Raw genomic sequence first — 25379 nt, forward strand, 5'->3', positions numbered from 1 at the left:
CAGGGATTCCCAACCCTATGCACCCGTCAACCAATTTGTGTGTGCCCGCCGCTGTTCAACCATGTGCCGTATAGTTTGAAATAATCACGCAACAATTCATGGCATGGCTATATGACACATGACAAGTATTAAACGCATACAATGTAAAGTAGATACGCATTCGAAGTTGTTCATTCCAGTTTAAGAACTGGAATATCATCATATTCTCCTAATTATGAAGTACCGGCCAATGAAATGCAATGCCAAAGATCACACTAACTTACATATATATATATTTAAATTTTTATATAATGTAAACTTTTAAGTAATAAAACATTTGATTATAATGTAAACTTTGTATGTATTCATTTAACAAAAGAATTCAAAAAAATTGCTTGAAAAAATAGATGGTGCACGTCGCCCTATCGGTATTTTAGAATGTGCTCTAGGAAACAAAAAGGTTGGGAACCCCTGATCTAGATGATCCTTAACTATCTCCCATGCACTACTAACATCCTTACTCTGCAGTGTTCAATGCCAGTGCACAGATTTAAGCTTCTTCCTAAACTTTCATAATCACCTGCTTTTGTACTTCCGCATACAACATGAGATTATTCCTCATGTTGTACACTCTCCCAAGTCAAGACTGCATGGTCACTTTCACCTGTTGGAGGCAGTGAGGTCACATTGGTTATGGATAGCTCTTCTCATCCTATGACTAGGTCCAATACTTTCACACGCCCTAGTCCCCTCGATCACTTGCTGCCTTAAATAATTATCTCTCAGCAGGTGTATAAATTCTAAAGCTTTTCAGAATACTATAACTATATAGGATGAATGTAACATTATACAGGGCAATACATAGTCTATTTTTAAGTTAAGTCAGCAGTTAGAATTGAAGGAAATACAGGATTGTGGTTTTGATGTAAAATCAGGTATTAGAATTGGAGATATCAAAGTTAGCTGTTTGCTTTATGCAGGTGATGTACTCCTAAACACACATCCAGTGCAAATCTCCATTATTCTCTGACTAAATTGAATAACACCTATAACAAATTTGGAATAAAACTCAGTAATAAGAAGACTAAAATTATGATAATAGGCAGGAACATGGAAAACTTCAGCTACATTCTCAGTAGAGAACCTATACCATAAGTAAAGTACTTTAGCTATTTTGGCAATGTTTTTAGTCAAGTTCATCATCAAATTCCTGACATATGATAGTCATACATGAAAAAGTTATATCATTTCCAACTTCCTATTGACAATTTTCCTCTCAGTCTGTTATCTGTTGATGATGATGATGAACAGCCTATTTTTCTACCCACTGTAGGGTGAAAGCCTCTCCCATTGCGGGAGGTTTGGGTCTACTACTCCCATGGTGACCCAGTCCATATTGGGAGAGTATATCTACACTTGGGTGAAGGAATGTATGAAAGTGGAAGACAATCACAAACATCCATGCCTATGTGGGATTCGAACCCGCAGCCTATTGGCTGGAGAGCGGATACACTAACCACTCGGCCAACCAAGCCAGCCTGTTATCTATTAATACTCCATTATTATCAGATTTTATATGCTCATTTCTAAGGCTGTTTTTTTCTTACCATACTGTCAGAGAACACTCATTTTGCTAATCTTTCCCCTCCCATTCTATTTAAGTGACATACCACCTGAGATTAGCTCTACTGACACATTTCTGTATGCTATTTCAGTTTCTTTCCTAGTATCCTCATTTTTAATATGATACTGCCATTGGTGCTATTTGTTCACACTTCTATCTTTCTCAGTATTCATATCTGTGGCCCTCCAGTTTTTAATAAAGCATTAGTTTCTAGTTCTCAGATGCATAAGTTAAAACTGGTTTGAACACTGTCTTGCATGCAGCTAATTTAGTATTTTGGCAAAGTTTTCTCTTGTTCCATATAAATTATTTAGGTGATTTCCTGAATAATTCTATTGTCTCTTTCTGTTTTAGTGAAGGATGCAAATTAAATTGCCATATTCACTAAAATTCACTAATATTCTGCAGTCTCTTTGAAAATAAATAACAGAATAGGTAAAGTTAGTAAGCTAGTTGAATAAATTTATATGGAATAAGAGAGAAATTAACCAGAACACTAAACTGGCAATATAGAAGAGAGTATTCAAAGTTTTTGGTTATGGATCTGGGAGTTGGGTTAGAAATAAGGCACTTAATGAAAGATTAGAGACCACAGATATGAGAGTTCTGAGAAAAATTTGGAGTCTGAATAGATGACATATTAAAAATGGAGACATTAGGAAGGAACTTGAAGGCACTTAGATTAGAATTATGGTCCCTTAAATGGAATGGAAGAAGAAAGGTTAGAGAAACAGATATTTGATGCCAAGATGGCAGGTAAAAGAGAGAGAGGAAGTCCAAGTTGGATTGATTCAGTCAGAAGTGTCTTAGAATGACAATATGAGTGCTGCCAAGTAATAGACTAATTTGGAGGAAAATTGTTGGTAGGAGATTAATAATAATGTAAACTTAATCATGCAGTGCTGTCATAGCAGCTTGAAAACCCCTTGAGGGTGCATATATCAGTAAATTGATGATGATGGTGGTGAAGTTGTTGTTATGTGCCATCCAGTTGTTTATGACTCTTGGGGAATCTTGTGAACAGAGGCTTTCCATCCCACTTAGCCTTTTGTCCTTTCTTTCAGCAATTGTAAGTTCAAGTTGATAAGTTCTTTTATGTTGTCCATCCAACTCTTTTGTGGTCTTCCTCCTCTTCTCATTCTCTCAATCTTCCCCAACATACTGCCTTTTCTAATGATTCATCGGCTTGCATAATATGTCTAAAGTACATCAACTTCTATTTAGCGATCATCACCTCCAAGGAGCATTCTGTCTTTATACTCTCTAAAACTTTCTTATTGATTATTCTTGCAGTCCATGGGATTCTCAATAATCTCCACCACATCCATAATTCAAATTAATCAATTTGCTTTCTGTCTTTCTTAATAATCCAGCTTTCACATCCATACATCACTACTGGAGATACCATTTTTGACAATTCTAACTTTTGAAAGTTAGAATTGTCAAATTAATATTATGAAAGATAGAAGTATTACTCATACCTCTATCTTTCATAATTTCTGTCAGGCTTAACATACCTTTTTTTCCCATGACTAATCCTTTTTAATTTCATCATCATATTTACCATCATTTCTGATTCTGGACCCAGTAAATCATAACTTTCAATGATTTCTGTTTTATCTCCCTCTATTATAAATCCATTTAAATTGCCAGAAGCTATCGTTTTTGTTTTGCTGATGTTTAAATTAAGTCCGATTTTGTTACTTTCCCTCTTAATCAACAGAATCAACTACTCCAGTTAGTTTCTGCTATGAGGGTTGTATCATCTGCATATCTTAAATGATTTTTCTGTTACCAATCTTAATTCCAGCTGGATCTTTTCTAAGTTAGCTATTCTCATAATATATTCACTATAAATATTAAAAAGATAGGGCAACAAAATACAATCCTGCCATATACTCAAACACCTTCTCCAAAGACTTTATTGAAGCTTCTTGGTTGTCTTATAGCTTTTATCAAGAAAATTAGATGCTCAGGTATTCCCACTGATCTCATTTCAATCCACAGCCTTTTGTGAACCATGCAATCAAAAGGTTTCTTATAATCAATAAAGCAGATAAATACTTCATTCTGAAATTTTCTTCTTCTTTCCATAATCCATTTCATGTTTATTATCTGATCTCTAGTTCCTCTACATAGACTAAAGCCTGCCTGTTCTTGTGGCATTCTATTCTCTCTTCACATATTGCTCCAGCCTTTGTTGGATCACTTTCAGCATAACTTTACTTGCATGTGAAATTAAAGCAATGGTTCTATAATTCTCACAATTTCTGGTATTTGATTTTTTTTTGGAATTGGGATGAATATTAATGTTTTCCAATCTCTAGGTCAGTATATTTTCTTCCAAACCTGTTGACAAATTTCAGTCAATATATGCACTACTTCATCATCAGCTCCAGGAGCTTTTCCTTTTGGCATCTGTTCCATTGCTGATATCACTTTTCATTATCATAGGTTCCTCAACAAATTCTCCTTCAATATTATTATCTTTCTTGTATACATTTTCTACATGCTCTTTCCATGATTTTTTCACTGCTTCTTCATCCATCAGACCTTTTCCCAAATTACTTTTTACAACTCCTAATATAGAGATAAACTTACCTCTAACATCATTTATTTTTCTAAACAAATCTCTTGTTCTACCTGCAATACTACTTTCTTCAATTTCCTTGCACCTTTTGTTTAGATGTTTTTCCTTATCTATTCTAGCCTCTCTCTCTCTCTTTCTGGAAATCTCTGCATTCAACTGTATAATCCTTTCTTTGTTTCACTGAAACTTCATTTTTCTTCTTTCCTCTGCCATTTCTTCTTCTAACAACCATTTCCAATCTTCCTTTCTTGTTGCTTTATTAAGAATATTCTTTGCTGCTTCTATGACTGTACATTTTGTTTCTTCCCACAGTTCTCATTCTCTTCCTGTCTTCTCCACACTTTTTAATTTCTTCCAACTTCTACTTTAAATGCTTTGTTTATAGGATCTAAATCAAAATCAGATACTGTTCTTTTGTTTCTTCTTATCCCTTAATTTCAATTTAACTCCAGTTATCAATAATTCATGATCTGTCCCACAGTCTGCACCAGGTAGTGTTTTTGCTGCTTGGATAGCACTTCTCCGCCTTCTGCTGGCAACAGTATAATCTATCTGATTTCTGTATTTTCCATTAGGTGAAGTTCATGTGTACTCTTCTTTTATGTTGTTGTTGTTGTTGGAAGCAAGTGTTTGCAATAAAGCAACTGTTCTCAACACAATACTCCAACATCCTTTTTCCTACTTCATTCCTCAGTCAACCAAATTTTCTAATGATACCTCATTCTTCTTTTTCTCCCACTGTTGCATTCCAGTCATCTCATATCAAGAGAAAATCTGTTTTATCAATACTTTATACTACTTGTTGCATTCAGCTGTAAAATTCTTCAACCTCATCTTCATTCACTTGAATCTGTAGTGGGTGCAAGTACATACACCTGTATGAGTGTAACATTTACTGGATATGCCTTTATTGTGATTAGAATTATTCTATTGGACAGGTGAAGTATATATAAATAATTGGCAGTATTTCTGTTTTATGATTATACCATGATGTGTTATGTACTGAAACAAGGCAATCATTGCAGGTGATTGCCTTTGCCCCCCCACTCCCCATTTCTAGCAATATAGAATTACTCGTTTATGTGGTAGTACATTAAACTGCTATGAGCTTCTTATAAAATTTGGAATGCTAGTTTTTCTTATTTTTTTTTTATTAGTAACGTTTTTTTTTCATAAAGAGGACATGCATTTAATTAGGATGTCAATGACACCTGAGAATAAAAAAACATTCTACATGTTTTCAACAGAAAATTAAGAAGAATGAAAATAATAATAATTTTATGGTTGGAAACACCCTGGTTTGAATCCCATCTATGATGCAAAGAACAGTATATTAGAGCTTTTCAAGTGAAGGTAAATTAGCTGGTCTCATACTGTGGTGTGCAGGGTTTTGTTTTCCAGAGACTTATGTTATTTTGTCCTGCCAAGACAAATACATATCATCTAGAAAATACATACAATTGTCAGGCATAGCACACAATGAAGATAAGATTAACTGCTCTATCAGAACCTAAAATAAGTTTATAATTAGGATGCATTTTTGTGATGAGGATCAAGTTAATTAGTTAAATTTTCTATAATTGTCTTAATTCTGTCATCCAGAATGCCAAGGAAAATTCTTCTTCAATCTCATGAAAAGATAAACTGCTCGGATATCCATGTCCAAATTCATATAGCCAAATATATATATCTTGTTATTCTAAGACATCGGTTCCCAACCGGTGGTACACATACTCCCGGGGGTACGTGCTGGGCTATACAGGGGTACATATAAAACAATCGGCGAAAAAACAAGTAAAGTAAACAATTTTACATTAAGATTGGCACTGAACAAAAGTGTCAGTATTTAAAAACAAGGGGTACAATTTATATAAATGGGTTTAAAAGGGTATGCAAGTGGAAAAGGTTGGGAACCACTGTTCTAAGATATATATTTTTATTTATTTATTTATTTTTATTGTTATTCTGGTTGGCTGAGTGGTTAGTGTATCCGCTCTCCAGTCAAAAGGCTGCGGATTGGAATCCTGCCATGGGCATAGATGTTTGTCTGTGAAAATGCTAGTTGTGGTGGTCGGCAGTAGATGGCATCAGTGTAGATGATGAAAGTAGTTGTGGTTGGTGGAGTGGTGGAGACGGAGAGTTGTAGAGTAGGTACCCCCCATCGATGAGTCTTTGGACTGCCTAGAGGTGTTATGTAATAATAATAATATATATATCTTAGAATAACAAGAAATCTTAATGTTTAGTTGGTACTATATATTGAAACATTATAATAGTTATACCATAACTATAAAAACACACACACAAACAAACCCTTTCCCTCACAACCACAGACATCAGTATTTCAAAAAATAAAAATATTGATTATTGGAAATGCCGAAAAAAAAAAAAATTGTTGAGAGAAATCTGAGAAGTAATTATATATGATATATATTGTATTAAAAATACATTAACCATATATGTAATAGTGTATTAGTACTAATTTTTATGCAGATATTTAGTATCGTTATATAGTAGCAACTGTATATGATTTAATTTAATTTTTTATAATTTTATATAGCTCGTACGCTTCATGAGATTACACTGAATGAATCCATCAGATACAAGAATGGTGATAAAATAGAAGCATGGTTAAATCAGTTATTGTGTCTAGATGCTACTTTATCATCCCAACTAACATCTGGATGTCCATTACCTCAGGACTGTCAGTTGTATCCTTTCTGAAATAAGATTTGTTTCTTTTTATATGTAATAATAATTTTTCTTTACAGAATAAAATCATTAGCTGCTTTTCTTTGCAACCATATGATAGTATTATTTATACAGAGAAACCAAAAAAACCTTTAGATATCTAACCATAGTACACACGTTAGTGTGATTGTGATTGATTATGTTAGCACTTTAGCAACTAAGGTGGCCTGTGTATATTTTGAGTATTTTAGGAGAACCAAAACAAATTGCTAGAGACTTAAATCTTATACCTTTTTTCAGTCTAGATAGGATCATTATCAAGATAAGGATATTATTACTGACTTGCTATGACACTTTTCCTCCAGATTAATCTGTTGTCAGTTAGGATGCCAATATTATTAGATTTCTTATTTTGGTCTTCTAAGGTACATACATCATAACATATCCATCTTAGTCTTCATATGGGTCTTTTTCTGTCATCCTAACAAAAAATACTTCTTTTGCTAATTCTGCAAGTTTTTTCTCCTGGCACCTTGTCTTATGCCTTTTTGCAGATCTGCAAGACTTAAATACAAATTGTTGTATTTGGCTGAATCATTGGCCTAAAACCAGCTCATTCTTCAACCAATTTCCCTTCCATGATTTTTAAGGCTAAGAAAAATCGTATGCTTGCATAAATCTTTCCAAGAACAATCAATAGGGAAATTACTGTGTAATTCTTACATTTAGTTTTGTTTTCCTTTTTTATGGATATGCACTTTGAGAACTCTAGCTGAAAATAAAAAAGATCTTCAAAACCTACTAGAAGAGACTAAGTAAAAAATATGGATTTAATTTCAACTTCAAAAAACAAACAAACAAAATCATGCTGGTAACAAGAGAAAAAGGGAAAATATCTGATAAAAATATTAAGATCAGAGGAAACAGCTTAGATCAAGTAGAGAGTTATATATATTTGGTCAACTAATTACAGAAAATGGAAAGTGTTGTAAGGAAATATTAAGAAGAATAGAAGTTGCTAGATCAACCTTCATTAGCATGAAAAACATTCTGACCTCAAGGGAAATTAACACTAAAACAAGAATTAGGCTGTCCAAATGCCACGTATGGTCATCACTGCTATATGGAGAAGAAACCTGGACAATATCAAAATATTGTGAAAATAAACTAAAAGCCTTTTGAGATGTGGATCCTCAGAAGAATTCTTAGTCCCATGGACTGCCAAAAAAACTATAGAAATATTAGGGATGATTGGAGAAGATAGGACTCTGTTGATAACCATTAACAAAAGGAAAACCACCTACCTTGGTCACCCTACAAAAAACACTTCTAGAAGGAATGATACAAGGAAAAAGAAGAAGAGGAAGATGAAGAACAGATTGGATGGAAAATATTAAGGACTGGACCTTTTTGTCCTATGAAGAATGTAAATGAGAAGCACAAAACCATTCATGGTAGTCAACCTCCTGGAAGGAGATGACATCTGACAAGGATACAAGAAGGAAAACATTTCTGCATTTAGGTGCAATGCTTAGTGAAGATAGCAAATTAAATTCAGAAATGGCAATAGAATTAGCAAAGCTGGTAAAATAAACTCAGCTGCATACAAGACGGCATTCAAACCAATTCTAACTTTTGGAACTAAGAGGTTGGTTAGAGATGGCTAATCAGACTGCTTTGACTACAGATATGAGAGTTGTGAACAGATATTATCAGAAAACCATATTAAAATGAAGATAATCAGAATGAACTTGAATACTTGTTAGTATTCAAGAATGTATCATCAGAGCCACTTGAAAGAAGTAGTATGGTCACTTAAACAGAAAAAACAATCTTTTTTTGCCATGATGTCAGGAAAAAGGTCTAGAGAAAGTCCAGGAACTAGGCAGGTTGATACAGTATGAAGTGCCTTAGAAGACTGAAATATAAGATTGAATAATATTGAAGTCTTAGCAGATAACAGATTGATTTGGAGGAAAACTGTCAGTAGAAAGCTGGCAAGGATATAAACTTTTCAAGTAGTACTATAATATCTTTTCATGTAGTACTATAATATCTTTTCATGTAGTACTATCATTAATATCCTGTACACTCAGTTATGACTTCTGCCAGTTATATTTTTTATATTATTTATTATTTGTGTGTTATAAGGATGATGTCCGTTATGAACATTATAAGCAGCAGGCTAGAATAGTCACAACTGTTGTACAGAAAGCAAAGTCTGATTATGAAAAGAAACTGGCTCTGTGTGCTAAAGACAACCCACAAGAATCCTATCGATATGCTGCAAGTAAAAGAAAGAATGAATATGAAAGAATAACTCTTCTAAATCCAGATGCAGTGAGAGTTACAGATGCAGAAGAGGTTGTTCAGTTAATGAGTGCCCATTTCATTAAAAGCTATCAACCTGGTGAACATAACATTGAGCTCACTGTTACCTCTTCACTAGATAAAGAAACGCAGGCGTGTGAGGCCGAGATATTAGAGCTGTTGCACAAATTGAATAAGAATTCAGCAATAGGGACTGATGGAATATCAGCATGTTCTAAAAGAGTGTTCAGTTGAACTGGCCATTCCTTTGATCAGGATATTTAATATGAGTCTCAGAATAGGGAAGATTCTGCATGAATGGAAGGAATATATGGTAATTCCATTGCACAAGGGTGGTGCAAAGACCGATGTATCCAGCTATCGACCAATTAGTATCTCAGGAGTAATGGTGAAGATTTTGGAAAAATTTGGTTAGGGCCTGCATTCAGAAATGGGTTGACAATGAATCTCTACTTTGCAATGAACAACATGGGTTTATAAGGGAAGGTCATGTTTTAGCAACTTGCTCACATTTTATAACAATGTTACCAGTGAACTAGACAAGGGGAATGGATACACCCTGATAATTTTGGATTTTGTTAAGGCTTTTGACAGAATACAACATGGAAGACTGTTTCATAAATTGGAGAAAATGGGTTTGGGTTATACAATATTAGCATGGATAAGAAGATGGCTGACTGACAGATATCGAAAAGTGGTATACGGGGGATCTGAGTCTGCAAGGTTTAAGGTAACGTGGTGTACCACAAGGATCACTGCTTGGTCCACTCTTATTCAATCTGTACATTAATGATATTGGGAAGGATATTGGAATTGGGGGCATGGGAAAATGGGTGTCAGTTGAATGTCAGTAAATGTAAAGTCATTCACTTCGGCGCGGTTAGATATCTAATGTCGTATTATATTGGTGGGATTAGGTTAGAAGAAACTGATGAGGCTAGGGATATTGGAGTGTTAATAGATAGGAAGTTGAAGTTCAGGGGCCATGTGGCAACGATTGCAAATACAACTCAGAAGATAATTGCAATGCTGAAAGGAACTTTCACATGTAAAGATAAGGATGTTATTTTGCCTCTTTACAAGGCCTTGATAAGACCTCACTTGGACTATTGTGCACAGGTCTGGTCTCCTAGTTTCCATTATGATTCTGATATACTGGAGAGAGTGCAAAGGAGTGTGTTAAAAATGATAACATGATTGTGGAATACCGATTACGAAGACAGATTGAGAATTTGTAGACTGCAGACATTAGCAAACAGGAGAAAGAGGGAGATATGATTGAGACAAACTTCTGAAAGGGTCATACAGGATTTCAGTTGATGGAATTTTTCAATTCATGAAGGGGAGAAAGGACAAGAGAGGGTATCCTTGGAAGCCAAGAATGAAGGCCACTAAGAAGGGTGTGAGGGCTAGATTTTTCTCTTCGAGAGTGGTGCGAGGTTGGAATGGATTGCCTTTGGATGTTGCGAGTGCAATCAGTGTGGATGAATTCAAGAATAAGTATGATAGTTGGTGTGTTGGAAGCTTTTTTCCACTTGGTTTTATGCACAAATGGTGAGGCACCTTTTGGCAACTCGTATAGATAAATATGACTTCTCCATTACTTCCATTATTATTATTATTACCATTATTAGTGTCACCACCTCTGGGTCTGGCTTCCACTGATGAGACCTTAATAAAGGTCGAAACTAGTCTGGGTAGTGGCCCTTCCCTTAATGCATAGCATTACATATGTCTTCAAGGAGATGTGCTTTGCATTATGGGAGATACTAAGACAAGTAGTGATGAGAGCTTGATCCACCTTTACCTCGAGTTGCCTCAGTCCTGAAGATACTTCAGGCACAAACTTTGTTTGCTTGCACTTGAATAGAGGGTTAAACTAAACTTATTATAGTCTAACCAAGTGGGAAAAATCTTCCAACATCTTTCTCTAAATCCAGAGTAATTTAATAATAAGGTGAGACACCTTTTGGCAACTCGTATAGGTAAATATGACTTCCACCTTAGTATCACCACCTCTGGGTCTGGCTCCCACTGACGAGACCTCAATAAAGGTTGAAACCGGTCTGGGTAGTGGCCCTTCCCTTAATGCATAGCATTATACATGTCTGCAAGGAGATGTGCTTTGGGAGATACTAAGACAAGTAATGATGAGAGCTTGGTCCACCTTTACCACAGGTTGCCTCAGTCCTGATGATACTTTAGGTTCAAACTTTGTTTGCTTACACTTGGATAAAGGATTAAACTAAATTTATTATAGTTTAATCCTTAATCCTTTAATTATAGTTGGTGTGTGTAGTATGTTGCCTCCCTCGATGAGTCTCTGACTCCCTGAAAGCTGTATAACTGAGAGGAGACCTCCACATAGCCTTTAAAGGAATGCGGAGAACCGACCAGGGCTTCTGACCTAATGTCCAATCCTCGCCTTCTCGTGGTGCACCCTGTTGGGTATCTACTTTGATACTGAACGAACGAGGATGGGCTGGCAATTTGGGATTTAGCCGACCAAATTGTATTCTTATTGGTTAAACCAAAATAAAAAATGATGGTACAACATGACAAAATTTCATGCCGGCTGGGGCGTCGCCCGGTTAAACAAGGCCCACGTTGTTTTCGCCAGGGAACCAGGGCGAACAGCGAAAAGTCAGCTACTGGAACAAATCTGAAAACAAACCCCAACTCAACATCACCAGAGTTAAAGATCGGTACTATCAACGTAAGAAGCCTGAATGGCAAAGAAATGGAGCTAGCTGAGGAATTAGATAAGTACCAGATCGACATAATAGGGGTGACTGAAACAAAAAAGACCAAAACTGGTGAGATCTTTCTGAGCAATAAATACAAAATGTTATATTCAGGCAATGACAATCAAGGAAAAGAAGGAGTAGCCATAGTATTCAACACAAAATACGAGGCTAATCTTCTTGAATGGCAGTCAGTCTCAAGTAGAGTAATGTGGGCAAATATGAGAATGGGGAACTGGACAATGAGACTTATTTGTGCCTATGGTCCCACAGAAGGTTCTACTAAGGTAGAAGTGGAGGAATTTTTTGAGGCTTTAGAAAAAGCAACTGACACGATGAAAAAGGAAAAGTTGGTCCTTGTTGGGGATCTAAATAGTAGAGTAGGAAATGATTGTGAGACATATAAAAATATTTTGGGAAAATTTGGAGAAAAGAGCAAACCTAATAATAATGGCAAATATCTGTTGGATTTCTGCTCAGGACATGGACTGGTTATTACTAACACCATGTTCCAACATAAAAATGTGCACAAATTCACATGGAGAGAAGAGGCTAGGAATAAGAAAAGTCTCATTGACTATGTTATTGTTGATAGTGATGTTTTATCCCTGGTGCAGGACACCAGAGTGTACAGAGGATTTGAAATTGGAAGTGATCACTATTTAGTCTTGAGCAGGATAAAATTGAATTTCATATTGAAAAGAATAAAATGTAAGAAAGTTTTAAAGCGAATAAAAGTTGAGCAGCTCTCAGATGTGAACTGTAGACTAAAATACAGAAATATTATTGAAAAGAAAATGAAAGAGTTTGAGAACAGGAATCAAACCTTGGAGATTCAGTGGCAAACTCTGAAGGAAACGTTGATTGATTCTGCCAGAGAGGCATGTGGTGAGGTTGTGTGCAAGGATAAAAAAATCAGAACTCCCTGGTGGATACAGGAAGTTAAAGAGGCAGTGAAGGAAAAGAAGAAAGCATATCAAAAGTTCCTGGCAAATAAGTCATACAGAATACAGAGACAAATGTAAGAAAGCTAAACAGTGTGTAAAACTAGCTAAACAAAAGTCATGGGAGGACTTTGGCAAGAATATAGAAAATAAATATCAAGAAGGTGGCAAAATATTCTGGAGGTTGTTGAAGATGCTTAGGAATGGAGGAAAGAGTGCTGTAAAAGGAGTTAGAGATGATAAAGGTGACATGAAAACAGGAGAAAAAGATATCCTTGAAGTATGGAGTAATTACTTTGAAAAACTGCTAAATGAAACAAGCAGTGATGACAGCACAGTGATAAAAAACACTGACCAGCCATGCAGTCAGGAATACATATCCATACTTGAAGTAGAAAAAGCCATCAAAAGCTTGAAATGTGGAAAGGCAGCAGGAGTAGATGATATTCGACCAGAAATGCTGAAGTATGGTGGTATAAGAGTCTTACAGTGGCTGCACTGCATAGTTCAGAAAGCCTGGACTGAGGGACGAATTCCCGATGATTGGAGTAGAGCTCTCATAGTACCCATATATAAAAAGGGAAATAAAACTGAATGTGAGAATTACAGCGGTATTTCCCTATTGAGTGTTCCTGGCAAGATCTATGAAAGTATACTTGAGAAAAGGTTGAGAAGAATTGTGGAAGAAAAGCTTGGTGAAGAACAAGCTGGATTCAGGCCAAATAGAGGCTGTCAGGATCAGATCTTCACTTTACGAAAATAGTCGAGAAAGCATGGGAATATAACAAAGATCTATATTTAAGTTTTGTCGATTTGGAAAAGGCATATGACAAGGTGCCAAGAAAGAAGCTATTCAATACGCTGCAGTTATATGGTGTCAATGGGGCATTATATCAAGCAATACTTAGTCTTTATTTGAGTTGTGAGTCAGCAGTTAGAATTGAAGGAAGTACAGGAAGATGGTTTAATGTTAAATCTGGTGTGAGACAAGGATGTACATTATCCCCTCTGTTATTCATTATCTATATGGATCACATTATGAAGGAAAGTGGTATTAAACCTGATATCAAAGGAGATGTTAATGTCAGCTCTTTGCTTTATGCGGATGATGTTATACTTCTAAATAAATCTGCTACAAGTCTGCAAGATTCTCTGACTTAATTGAATAGCTGTTGTAATAGATATGGTATGAAGGTCAGCAATAAAAAGACAAAGACAATGAAAATAGGCAGAATCATTGAAAATGTCAACTGTGTTGTGAATGGAGAACCTGTGGAACAAGTAAAACATTTCAGCTACTTAGGCACGATTTTTAGTGAAGATGGTAAATTAAATGTAGAAATAGACAACAGAATCAGCAAAGCTGGTATGGTGGGAAGTCAATTGAATAAATTCATATGGAATAAGAGAGAAATTAGTCGGAAGACTAAATTAGCTGTATACAAGACAGTGTTCAAACCAGTTTTAACTTATGGATCTGAGAGCTGGGTCAGAAGTAAAACACTTGACCAAAGACTAGAGACTGTAGATATGAGAGTCCTGAGAAAGATTAGAGGTGTGAACAGATGACATCAATGGCAATATCATATTAAAAATGAGGATATTAGGAAAGAACTTGACATTGTCAGCATCCAGGAATGCGTTAGCAGAGCTAATCTCAGGTGGTATGGTCACTTAAATAGAATGGGAGAGGAAAGATTAGCAAAACAAGTGTTCTCTGCCAGGTTGGCAGGAAAACGACCCAGAGGAAGACCAAGATATAGGTGGATTGATACGGTACAAAGTGCCTTAGATGATAGAAATATAAGATCTGATAATGTTGGAGTCTTGACAAATAACAGACTGATTTGGAGGAAAATTGTAGATAGGAAGTTAGTAATGATATAATTTTTTCATGTAGTACTGTCATATCCTGTACACCCCTTGAGGGTACATGGCAGGAATTTGATGATGATGATGATATTCTTTTGTCCATTTGTTTTAGCAGTTGGCTTCTTAAACTCCTGAATCATGTACATAGCTAAAAATTCAGTATGTGCTTGTCTGTTGGCTGAGTTTTTAACATACTCTCCAACCAACAGGCTGCTGATTCAAATATCCCATGGGCATGTATGTTTGTCTTTAGGTGGGAGACGAATTTTTATTGTTCAGGAGGAGACCACCATCCTGCTTATTAGAGGTCTGTGAAGTGACTTGACAAAAGTTCCATGTTTGGTCTCTAGAGAAGGGTTTCTGAACTATGTATAAATTTAAAAAATACAAATAAATGAAATAATTAAAAAATTATAAAATATACCTTAGTCCACCTGCATTGTTCACCTGTTTTTATCTTTTGTGGGTGGGAAACATAAAAAAAAAAAAAAGTACATGTTTTTCTTTAACTTCTCTGTGCAATGCAAAAATATTATTTTGAACTAAAAAAAAGAAAAGTAATATTTTATTATTACTTTTTTTTTAATAGACATTATTTTTGAAAACCATTTGGATCTCTAGAATATTTATTTTTCTTTTTTAGACATAATGTCATTTTTTTGCTGGAGAAGCAAAATAACTTAATTTTTCAAACTGATGTCAGTAAATAAAAAAAGAATTAAATAAAAGAAAACTGTGTTTCAATATATTGTAAGCTTATATAATCTGACAGAGAGATGTATAACATCATCACACTTTATTCAAGTATGAATAGGGAAATATGTACAGAAATATGCATATAACAACTCATAGAGATAAACTGTTAAATAATGATGAGCCAATTTGCTCTTCTATATGCCACCTGGTAAATTTCAGATGGTACGTGAGTCTCTCTTAAAGAAGAATTTTATGTGTTGCCAAAACTGTTTTCTTTTCTCCCTACCTTCTCTGTGTCCATCACTTGGTCTGCAGAGCCAAGAGCACCGAATGTAGGTGATGGTGAATGCCTAAGTTGGTGTCTCAGCCACATCATCTGACTTTTCTGTTTCTATCAGAGGTCCTGATCTTTACTGACTCACTTCAAGAATCACAGGAATGTGATTTTGGCATGTATATTCGAATATTGATCAAAGGCATGTTGTCTCAATCTGTTGATGATATTAATTGCTCGTTGAGTAGTAATGTTATTTATCTCGGAACAATATTTTAATATGGCTTGACTGTTTGTTTTGTACAGATAAATTTTGGTTTTTGTGGTTAATAAGTTTGGATTTCTAGATAACAATTAGGCTTTAATTGAATTAATGAGATTTGTGCTTTCTTTCCATTATGTTAGTACAAGTACTGATATTGGAACCATGATACTGAAAATCTTTTACTTCTTCAACAGTGTGGTTATTTTAGTTAATGTTTCTGTCTCTTCTTTTTGTTGGACTTTGGTTTTGCTAATGGTGACTGCTGACCCAATCAGTGCTGTATTTTTACGAAGATTATCAATTTTGGGAAATGTATTTTTGGGCAGAATGTTTGTTGATTAGCACATCATCTGCAAAGCAGAGACTATTTATGTGGGTTTGATCTGTTGAATCTTCAAATGTTATTCCATATCCATTTCCTGTGAGTCTGAAAATGTAGTCAAGGGTAATATTAAAATTATATTGTAATAGTGAGCCTCCTGGGAGAACTCCAGTGGAAATAGAAAAAATCTTAGTCACCTCTCCATTAACTACTACTCTTGCATGGTCATTTTGGTACTGCTCTGTTGTTGCTTAAATTATAAGGTATCTAAAGATTCATCATAATCATCCATTTCCTGATATGTACCCTCGAGGGATGTTCAGGCTACTATGATAGAACTACATGATTAAGTTTATATTATTATTAATCTCCTATCAACAATTTCCTCCAAATTAGTCTTACTTGTCAGACTCCAATACTGTTGTATCTAACATTTTATTCTTCTGAGTTACTTCTGACTGAATCCATCTACTTAGATCTTGGTCTTCCTCTGGATCTCTTTCCTACCATTTTGGCATCAAACACTGTTTGCTAACCTTCCCTCTCCTATTATGTTTTAATTGGCCATTCCACCTTAGAGTAGCTCTGCACACACATTCTTGAATGCTAACAATATCAAGTTCTTTTCTAATATCATCATTTTTAATATGATTCTGCCATCTGTTCACTCCCCTAATTTTTCTTAGAACTCTCATATCTGTGGTCTCTAGTCTTTGATCGAGTGCTTTATTTCAAACCCAACTCTGATATCCATAACTTTAAAACTGGTTTGAACACTGCCTTGTATGAGGGTTGTTTGATAAGTCCATGCAAGAATGAAGAAAACATAATTTTTTTGGGAGACAAACATTTTTTATTTTTCAACATAGTCTCCTTTGAGGCCTATACACTTAGTCCAACGATGCTCGAATTTTTAGATCTCATCCATATAGTATGATTTGTCCAACTCTTCAAAATAGGCAGTTGTTTCGGCAATCGCCTCATCGCATGATGAAATCTCTTTCCTGCCAGCCATTTTTTCATGTTTGGAAACAGATGGTAGTCTGAGGGAGCCAAATCTGGAGAGTAGGGGGAATACGAAAGGACTTCATAGCATAAATCGAACAATTTGCAATAGTTCGCACGTTGATGCTTTTGATCCAGTGTGAGCATACGCAGCACCCACCTTGCAGATAGTTTTCTCGTATGTAAATATTCATGTAAAATATTATGTACACAGTCATTTGAGATGCTCACAGCCTTAGCAATTTCACACACCTTCACTCTTCTATCATCCATCACCATATCATTGATATTTTCAATAATTTCTGGAGTAGTGACCTCAACAGTGCATCCAGAACGTTCAGCGTCACTTGTGCTCATATGGCCACTTTAAAAGTTACTAAACCACTTATAAACCGTTCTAATTGAAAGTGCAGACTCACCATAATGTTTATCAGGCTTAGCTTTGGTTTCATGAGCTGTTTTGCCACTATGGTTTATTTGTTTAATCACTATAGTTTTCCCAATTAAAGACACTTCTGCTCATGTCCCAAAAAGGAGAATCCATTCCGATAATAGAGTAATCAATCCGGCTTCTGGGATGAGTTTGTTTATTATTACAGGTCAGAAAATTTAGTGTTTCTTTTACGAACATTGTAGTTTTTAAAGTGTAACTATTTTGCTTGTATAATTGGAAAAATGTACGTAGAGTATTAACAAAATTAAAAAAAGGTATAGCATAAAACAAAAATTTAACGAAATTTATATTTAAGAAAGTTTTCTATAATATAAAAATAATTATACAGAAAAACAGAAATTTTTTTAAAATTAACTTAGGTATTCTAAACTTACAGTTGAGAGAACTGGGACCCTTTAATGTCCTAAACTGATTAATTATTTATGACTTGTTGTGACTCTTTTAACAAACCCATGTAAAAAAAAAAGGTTGTAAAAAATACCATTATCAAATCCTTTTAATCTTCATAGTCATCTGAACCGGTGTCCGAATCACCATCACTTTCACTTAAACTGAACACCAAAGGTTTGCATAATTCTTCGATAATTCCGTCTCTGTCCCAATACATATTTTCCAATGAGGTGACATGAGAACAATATTTTCCCCAGTTTTGAACTGTAATACTTTCAATCGCCTGTTCTGAACGCTTAAAAAGTTTTGACATGTCAATATCCCCAGTTATGTTGCATGGCAAATGAAACTTTTCACTTCTGCCCAAACATACTCAATAGCATTAAAACAAAATCCGATTTCATGAAGTAGTTTCCTTTGAGTTTCTCTTTTCCAAGGAAATTAATTTTTTCTTTAAGCACAGGAATCAATTTCGGAACAGTTGGCACTCTTTTCTCGACCATGTAAAATTCGTTAATAGTTCTTCTTATGACATCTACATCAAAATCATTCAAAGCTACGGTTTCTATGGTTTTCTTTCTCTGGTGGTTTTTTTTTTAGGAGATTTAAATTTTGGCTTACCTTCACCTTTTGATTCCCTATGAATTCTTTTAACAGTCGACCCGATATGCCTGCAGTTGCACTTGCACGTTTTATGACTTGAGAAAGGGGAACAAGGAGACTGCCTTTTAACGATTCTTTTTCGCAGAATGTCAGCACGTTATTCAATATCCTTTTGCAAGAGCTACTGAAACATTTAACAACAGAACTTGTTGACTGTACTGGATCCATCATACAAATTAATAATAAAAAAAAAATGCAAAAAGCGACAACAAAAATCAAGCTACTACTAGTACAGCGACAGACAAGAAAGCACGTGATTTTGCATATTGGCAACCAATTCATACATCCTTCATTTCTTTCTCCCCTTCAGCATGAATCGACTATTCTTGGCGAAATGCCAAGCAGAGACCTACAAACAGTGGGCGAACTATACACGAAATTCTTTCTCATCCATTTTTCACAAATCACGATACTTGATCAATTCAAATGAATGCCAAACACAGAGTAATAGATCTATGTGACTGAAACTTTGTGTGTGATCCTCCAACAATTGCCAGCAACTAAAACTAACCTCAATGCGTACTGGTGGTGCCATCTCTTATACTTTGCATGGACTTATCGAACAGCCCTCGTATACTGCTAGTTTGGTGTTTTAGCTAATTTCTCCCTTATTCCATATCAATTTATTCAGCTTGCTACCTATCATATCAGCTTTGCTTGTTCTGTTGTCTATTTCCAAATTTAATTTGCCATCTTCACTAAAAACTGTTCCTAAATAGCTGAAATACTTTACTTGTGCTCGAGATTCGTTATTGTAAATGCACCCAATGTTTTCTATGTTCTTGCCTTTTCATAGTTTTGGTCTTTTTATTGCTGATTTTCATGCCAAATTTGTTACAGCTGTTATGCAATTATTTAGTTAGAGAATCCTGCAGACTTGTATTGGATATATTTAGGAGCACAACATCATCTGCATAAAACAAAAAGCTAAGTTTGATATCTCAGATTCTAATATCAACTTTAACGTCATTTTCTTTCATAGTGCGATTCATATTGATCGCACTATGAAAGTAGCAGTGAAGATAATGTGCATCCTTCTCTTAGCCCTGATTCGACATCAAACCATCTTCCTATATTTCTTGCAATTTTAACTGCTGACTTAAAACTTAAATATAGGCTATATATTGTATTGTGTAATGTTTCATTTACCTCTATGTAAGTGTAGTTTATTTAAAGCTTTTATCTAGGTACCTTGTCATATGTCTCTTCCAGGTCTACAAAATTTAAGTACAGATCCTTGTTATATTCCCATGATTTCTCAGCTATTTGTCATAAAGTGGAAATCTGGCACTGAGACTCCAAGAAGTGGTGCTTGTTTTTAAACTATTTTATTTTTTCTTTAATAATGTGTGTATAGTTGAGAACCTGTGAAAGCTGTTCAACTTTGTTTTTCTTATATATTGTTCTTTTCAGTCTGATAATCATTTTTATCTAAGAACTAAGTGATAGTGACTTCCAGTTTCAAATCCTCTATAACTCTTGTATCCAGAACTAGCATGAAGATATCACTATCAACAATGACATAGTCAATGATGATTGTCTTATCTTGTCTTCACACGAATTTTTGTGCATTTTTATGTTTGAACATGGTGTTAGTAATGTATAGTCCATGTCCTGAGCGGAAATACTGTTATTATCAGTTTTGCCTTTCAGTAAGGAAATACTGTGAGTAGACATATTACTTACTAATATAATAACGGAATTAACTCACATAAATTATTCTTTATTCGTGCAATTTTTGCCTGAATATCACAGGCATCATCAGTATGGGTACAAAGGCTAATTAAACAATAACTGTTATATTCACAAAGCACCACCTAAGTAGCTAAGGTTAAATTTCCTAAATTTATTTTAAAAAAAAATATATATATATATTTTTTTATTTATTTTTTTTTTTTAATATATATAAATATATATATGTGTATACAATTACAAGTTAGGAAAAATTTGCTGATTTATAGAGTACTATCTCCCACAAGAGGGAAAGACATAGACGATTGGATCTGTTTAGGTTAGGGGAGCGAAGTAACGTTTCACATGTTTCTTTGTAAAGCTGTTCCATTAGGAACCGACTTTTGTGAATGACTTTTGTCTTGTTCAACTGAACTCTATGGTGTTGATGGCATGTTCTGCAAGTCCAGACTGTTCAGGTTCAAGGTACTGGATATACGACTTGTGCTCTTCTAACCGGATCAGAGCAGATCTTCCTGTTTGTCCGAAAAATGACAACCCACAAGAGCAGGGAATCTGCTAGACACCTGGATAGCTGAGATATGGGAGCTTGTTCTTTGGAGACATGAGGAATGTGGAGATATTTCTGACAGGTTAAAAGGCCACACATATATTTAGTTGTTTTAATACTTTTGCTATGCATTTGCTAATGCCTTATACATAGGGGATATGTATTCGCAAAGTTTCTTCTGTATTTGAAGAGGATGCTGGAGCATGACTTTTAAAGCTCTTTTTATGAATGAATTCTTATAACCATTGGATATGAAGGAGGAATTAAACCCTTTCTGACCTGAATTTTTTTTCCAAGTCAAAAAAATTTTTTCTTTCTATTTATTTTGTCTTTATGTCTAAAAAAGCAAGCGTATCAAGTATTTTGATGAAAAATACATTTCAGGATAGGAATTCTGACCGACTGATTCCATATGGAATCATATTCTGGTAGCAAATATTCAACTTCTGAGCTTATACTCTATAATCCAATATATGGATTATATTATTCTGCTAAGTCACAAACCGATATTGGTAAGATTTATACGTATAATACATACCTGTTATTATATTAAAGAAATGGAACTACGATGTACGATACCAATTGGAATCATTCGCCACATAATATGGGCTACGAAAGCCAAGACAGTTAGTGATTCTAATTGGAATCACTAGGGCAGAAAGGATTAATATATTGTAATTCTTTTTGTAATAGTTTTTCTGAAGAACAAAAGGAGTGGGCTCTATGAACTAGTGTTTTTATGGTACCTGCCTTTTGACCGGGATGGTGATGTGATCTAGCATGGATGTACTGGCCTGTATGAGTCTCCTTCCTATAGACTGTGAATTGTAAGTTACCGTCTGGTTGGCGAAGAATTAAGAGGTCTAGAAAGGCTAACTGCTTATTTACTTCTACTTCTAGGGTGAGCTGGATCCTTGGATGAAGTGCATTTATTTTTGAGAGAAACAGTTGTAATTCTTCCGAAGTGCCCTTCCATATGGCAAAAATGTCATCCACATATCTGAACCACAGGTTAGGCCTAGGTGTAATGTTGTCAAAAATACATTGTTCAAAGTGCTCCATGAAGTAGTTGGCAATAGCAGGAGATATTGGATTACCCATTGCTGTTCCTTTGATTTGTTGCTATAACTGGTTTTTTGAAAGAAAAATAACTGGACTTTATTACAAATTCAAATAATTTGATTATGTCTGGAGGAAATTCTTAGTGTAGTAATTCAATGCTGTCCACCAACGGAACATTTGTAAATAGCGAAACAACATCTAGACTAATCATAATCTCCAAATCGTCTAGATGCAGATCGGAAATTTTATTTCTGAAATCCACCAAATTTTTTATATACGTAGCAGTTCTTCTAGTTGAAGAAGTGAGTAAATTTGACAGAAATTTTGATATTTTGTAAGTGGGACAACCTATGCAGTTTACAACAGGTCTTAATGGAATTCCTGGCTTATGCACTTTTGAAAGACCATATAATCTCAGTGGGTGCCCAAAGGAGGTCTTTAGTGTTTTATTTTTATCTTCATCCCATACTGATATTTTTTCTATAAGAGCATTAAGCCCTTTTATTTGACTACTAGTAGGTAGTCAAATGCTCTTATAGAAAAAATATCGATATGGGATGAAGCTTTATAAATATATATATATTTATATATACAGTATTAAAAATAAATAAATAAATAAATAGATTTAGGAAATTTAACCTTAGCTACTTAGGTGGCGCTTTGTGAATATAACAGTTATTGTTTAATTAGCTTTTGTACCTGTATTGATGATGCCTGTGATACTCAGACGAAAATTCTACGAATAAAGAATAATTTACGTGAGTTAATTCTGTTATTATATTAGTAAGTATCAGTTTTGCCCTTTTCTCCACATTTTCCCAAAACATTCCTATATGCCCGTTGGGTTTCATTTCCTACTCTGCTCTTTAGATCTCCAATAAATGCACTTTTTTGGCATTTTCTTTATGTCAGCTGCCTGTTCTAATGACTCAAAAAAGTGCTTCGTTTCTTCCTTAGGATGTGTGTGTCATAACACTCACACATCTGTGATTGGTTGTAATTCCAGCCAGTAATGCAGATCAGTTATATTTATTGTGTGAATGAGGCAAATTGGCCATATTGGTTGACTGAGTAGTTAATATACTTGCTCTCCAACCAGATGGCTATAGATCTGAATCCTGCCATTTGGTATGGATGTTTGTGATGAACATCACAAGTGACTTTAAAAAGTTTAATTTTTGATCTCTAGTTGGAGTTTCTGGATTATGTAAAAAATAGATTAAAAATATAAACAATAAATAAAATTTAAAAATCTTTTTCCCCACTCACAATGCTAATGTATTATAGGTTTACAGCTTTTTGTTGTGGAAATTCCACAAAAAATAGTTTCAGGATATATAAATGTGTATAGCACTTTTACATAATTCATTACAAAGTCTTAAAGATTCTTAGTAATTCTCCTTAACTTGTGTTATATATTACATTAATCGTGATACATTGTTCAGCTATCACAAGGCTGCTGAAGTATTTCTTCAAAACATAATTTCTTTATGTGTGGCATCACACTACAAAAATTCTCCCAATGATCTTCAGATGATGTCTGATGCACCTGCCCATCACTTGTTTTGTCTTCTTCCTCCTGTTGAACTCAATTCTCGTTCACTTCCAGAAGTTTTGTGTGTCTTACAGGTAAGTGCATTGTGAAACACTCAGCTTTTCCTTTAAAAAAATCATAAGTAGTATGATTCACGTGTTGTAATCAGTCTTATTTTTCTTATACATTCCTTATTTCTATTTTTTTCCATCTAGAAAAAATAAAAATAAGGGACACATGTTGACAGTGATTCTGAAAAATGAAAAATTCATTTGTGTATTGCTTGAATGTTTATTCAAGTAAAATGCACATTGTTGTAATTATTTATATTTATTGGATAATATATAAGTGCCCAATAATCAAATCTAATAATGTAGCGTGATGGATGACATTAGCATTTACTGTTTTTGACAAACATCTGTCCCCATGGCAGGATTTGAACCTGCAGCCTTTTAGCTGGAGAGCGAATACGCTAACCACTCAGCCAACCAGGCTGGCAAGAAAAATTTCATTATTCAAGAAAAGAAAAAATGAAAGATTTTTTGAAAAAAAGAAACAAACATTGGAGATGTTTGTTTCTTATCCAATCCTGAATAAATCCTGTTTTATTCAATCCTGAATAAAACATTGATTCAGCCAGAGAGGCATGTGGTGAGGTTGTTTGCAAAGATAGAACAATCAGAATTCCATGGAGGACTCAGAAAGCTAAAGAGGTAGTGAAGGAAACAATAAAGCATATCAAAAGCTTCTCACATGTAAGTGATCTTGTGAGCTTAGAGAATACAAAGAAAAATGTAAGAAATCAAAGCACTGTGTAAATCTGGCTAAACAAAAGTCATGGGGAAAAGTTTGGTAAGAGCATAGAAAATAAAAATTTTGTCACCAGGAAGGTGGCAAAATATTCTGGAGGCTATTGAAAAAAGCTCAGAAATAGAGGAAGGTGTAATGTAAAAGGAATCATGATAAAGGGGACACGAAAGCTGAAGATAAATATATTCTACATGCAATGAACTGAAAGATGCTAACTAAAATGAACATTGACAGCAAGGTGGTAGAAAACACTCAGCAGGAATGCAATTGGAAATACATATCAATACTTGAAGTAGAAAAGCCATCATCATCATCATCATCATCAAATTCCTGTCATGTACCCTCAAGGGGTGTACAGGATATGACAGTACTACATGAAAAAATTACATCATTACTAACTTCCTATCTACAATTTTCCTCCAAATCAGTCTGTTACTTGTCAAGACTCCAACATTATCAGATCTTACATTTCTATCGTCTAAGGCACTTTGTACCGTATCAATCCACCTATATCTTGGTCTTCCTCTGGGTCGTTTTCCTGCCAACCTGGCAAAAAACACTTGTTTTGCTAATCTTTCCTCTCCCATTCTATTTAAGTGACCATACCATCTGAGATTAGCTCTGCTAACACATTCCGGGATGCTGACAATGTCAAGTTCTTTCCTAATATCCTCATTTTTAATATGATATTGCCATTGATACCATCTGTTCACGCCTCTAATCTTTCTTAGGACTCTCATATCTGCGGTCTCTAGTCTTTGGTCAAGTGTTTTACTTCTGACCCAGCTCTCAGATCCATAAGTTAAAATTGGTTTGAACACAGTCTTGTATACAGCTAATTTAGTGTTCAGACTAATTTCATTCTTATTCCATATGAATTTATTCAA

The 25379-nt window shown here is 34.8% G+C and overlaps 1 protein-coding gene across 1 annotated transcript in view; it reads left to right on the plus strand.

Annotated features, from left to right (window-relative positions):
• l(1)G0020 (RNA cytidine acetyltransferase l(1)G0020) overlaps window positions 1–25379 on the plus strand; it is a 200151-nt gene that overhangs the window by 85009 nt on the left and 89763 nt on the right. The window contains exons 9-10 of the mRNA XM_090404566.1: window positions 6754–6903; window positions 23563–23777. Coding sequence (XP_090260692.1) covers window positions 6754–6903; window positions 23563–23777 — 365 coding nt within the window. The remainder of the gene's footprint in view (window positions 1–6753; window positions 6904–23562; window positions 23778–25379) is intronic.

Source organism: Typopeltis vanoorti, chromosome 15 (genome assembly GCF_054136105.1).
Source record: "Typopeltis vanoorti isolate ZY-2024b chromosome 15, IOZ_Tvanoo_1.0, whole genome shotgun sequence".
Classification (NCBI taxonomy): Eukaryota; Metazoa; Arthropoda; class Arachnida; order Uropygi; family Thelyphonidae; genus Typopeltis; species Typopeltis vanoorti.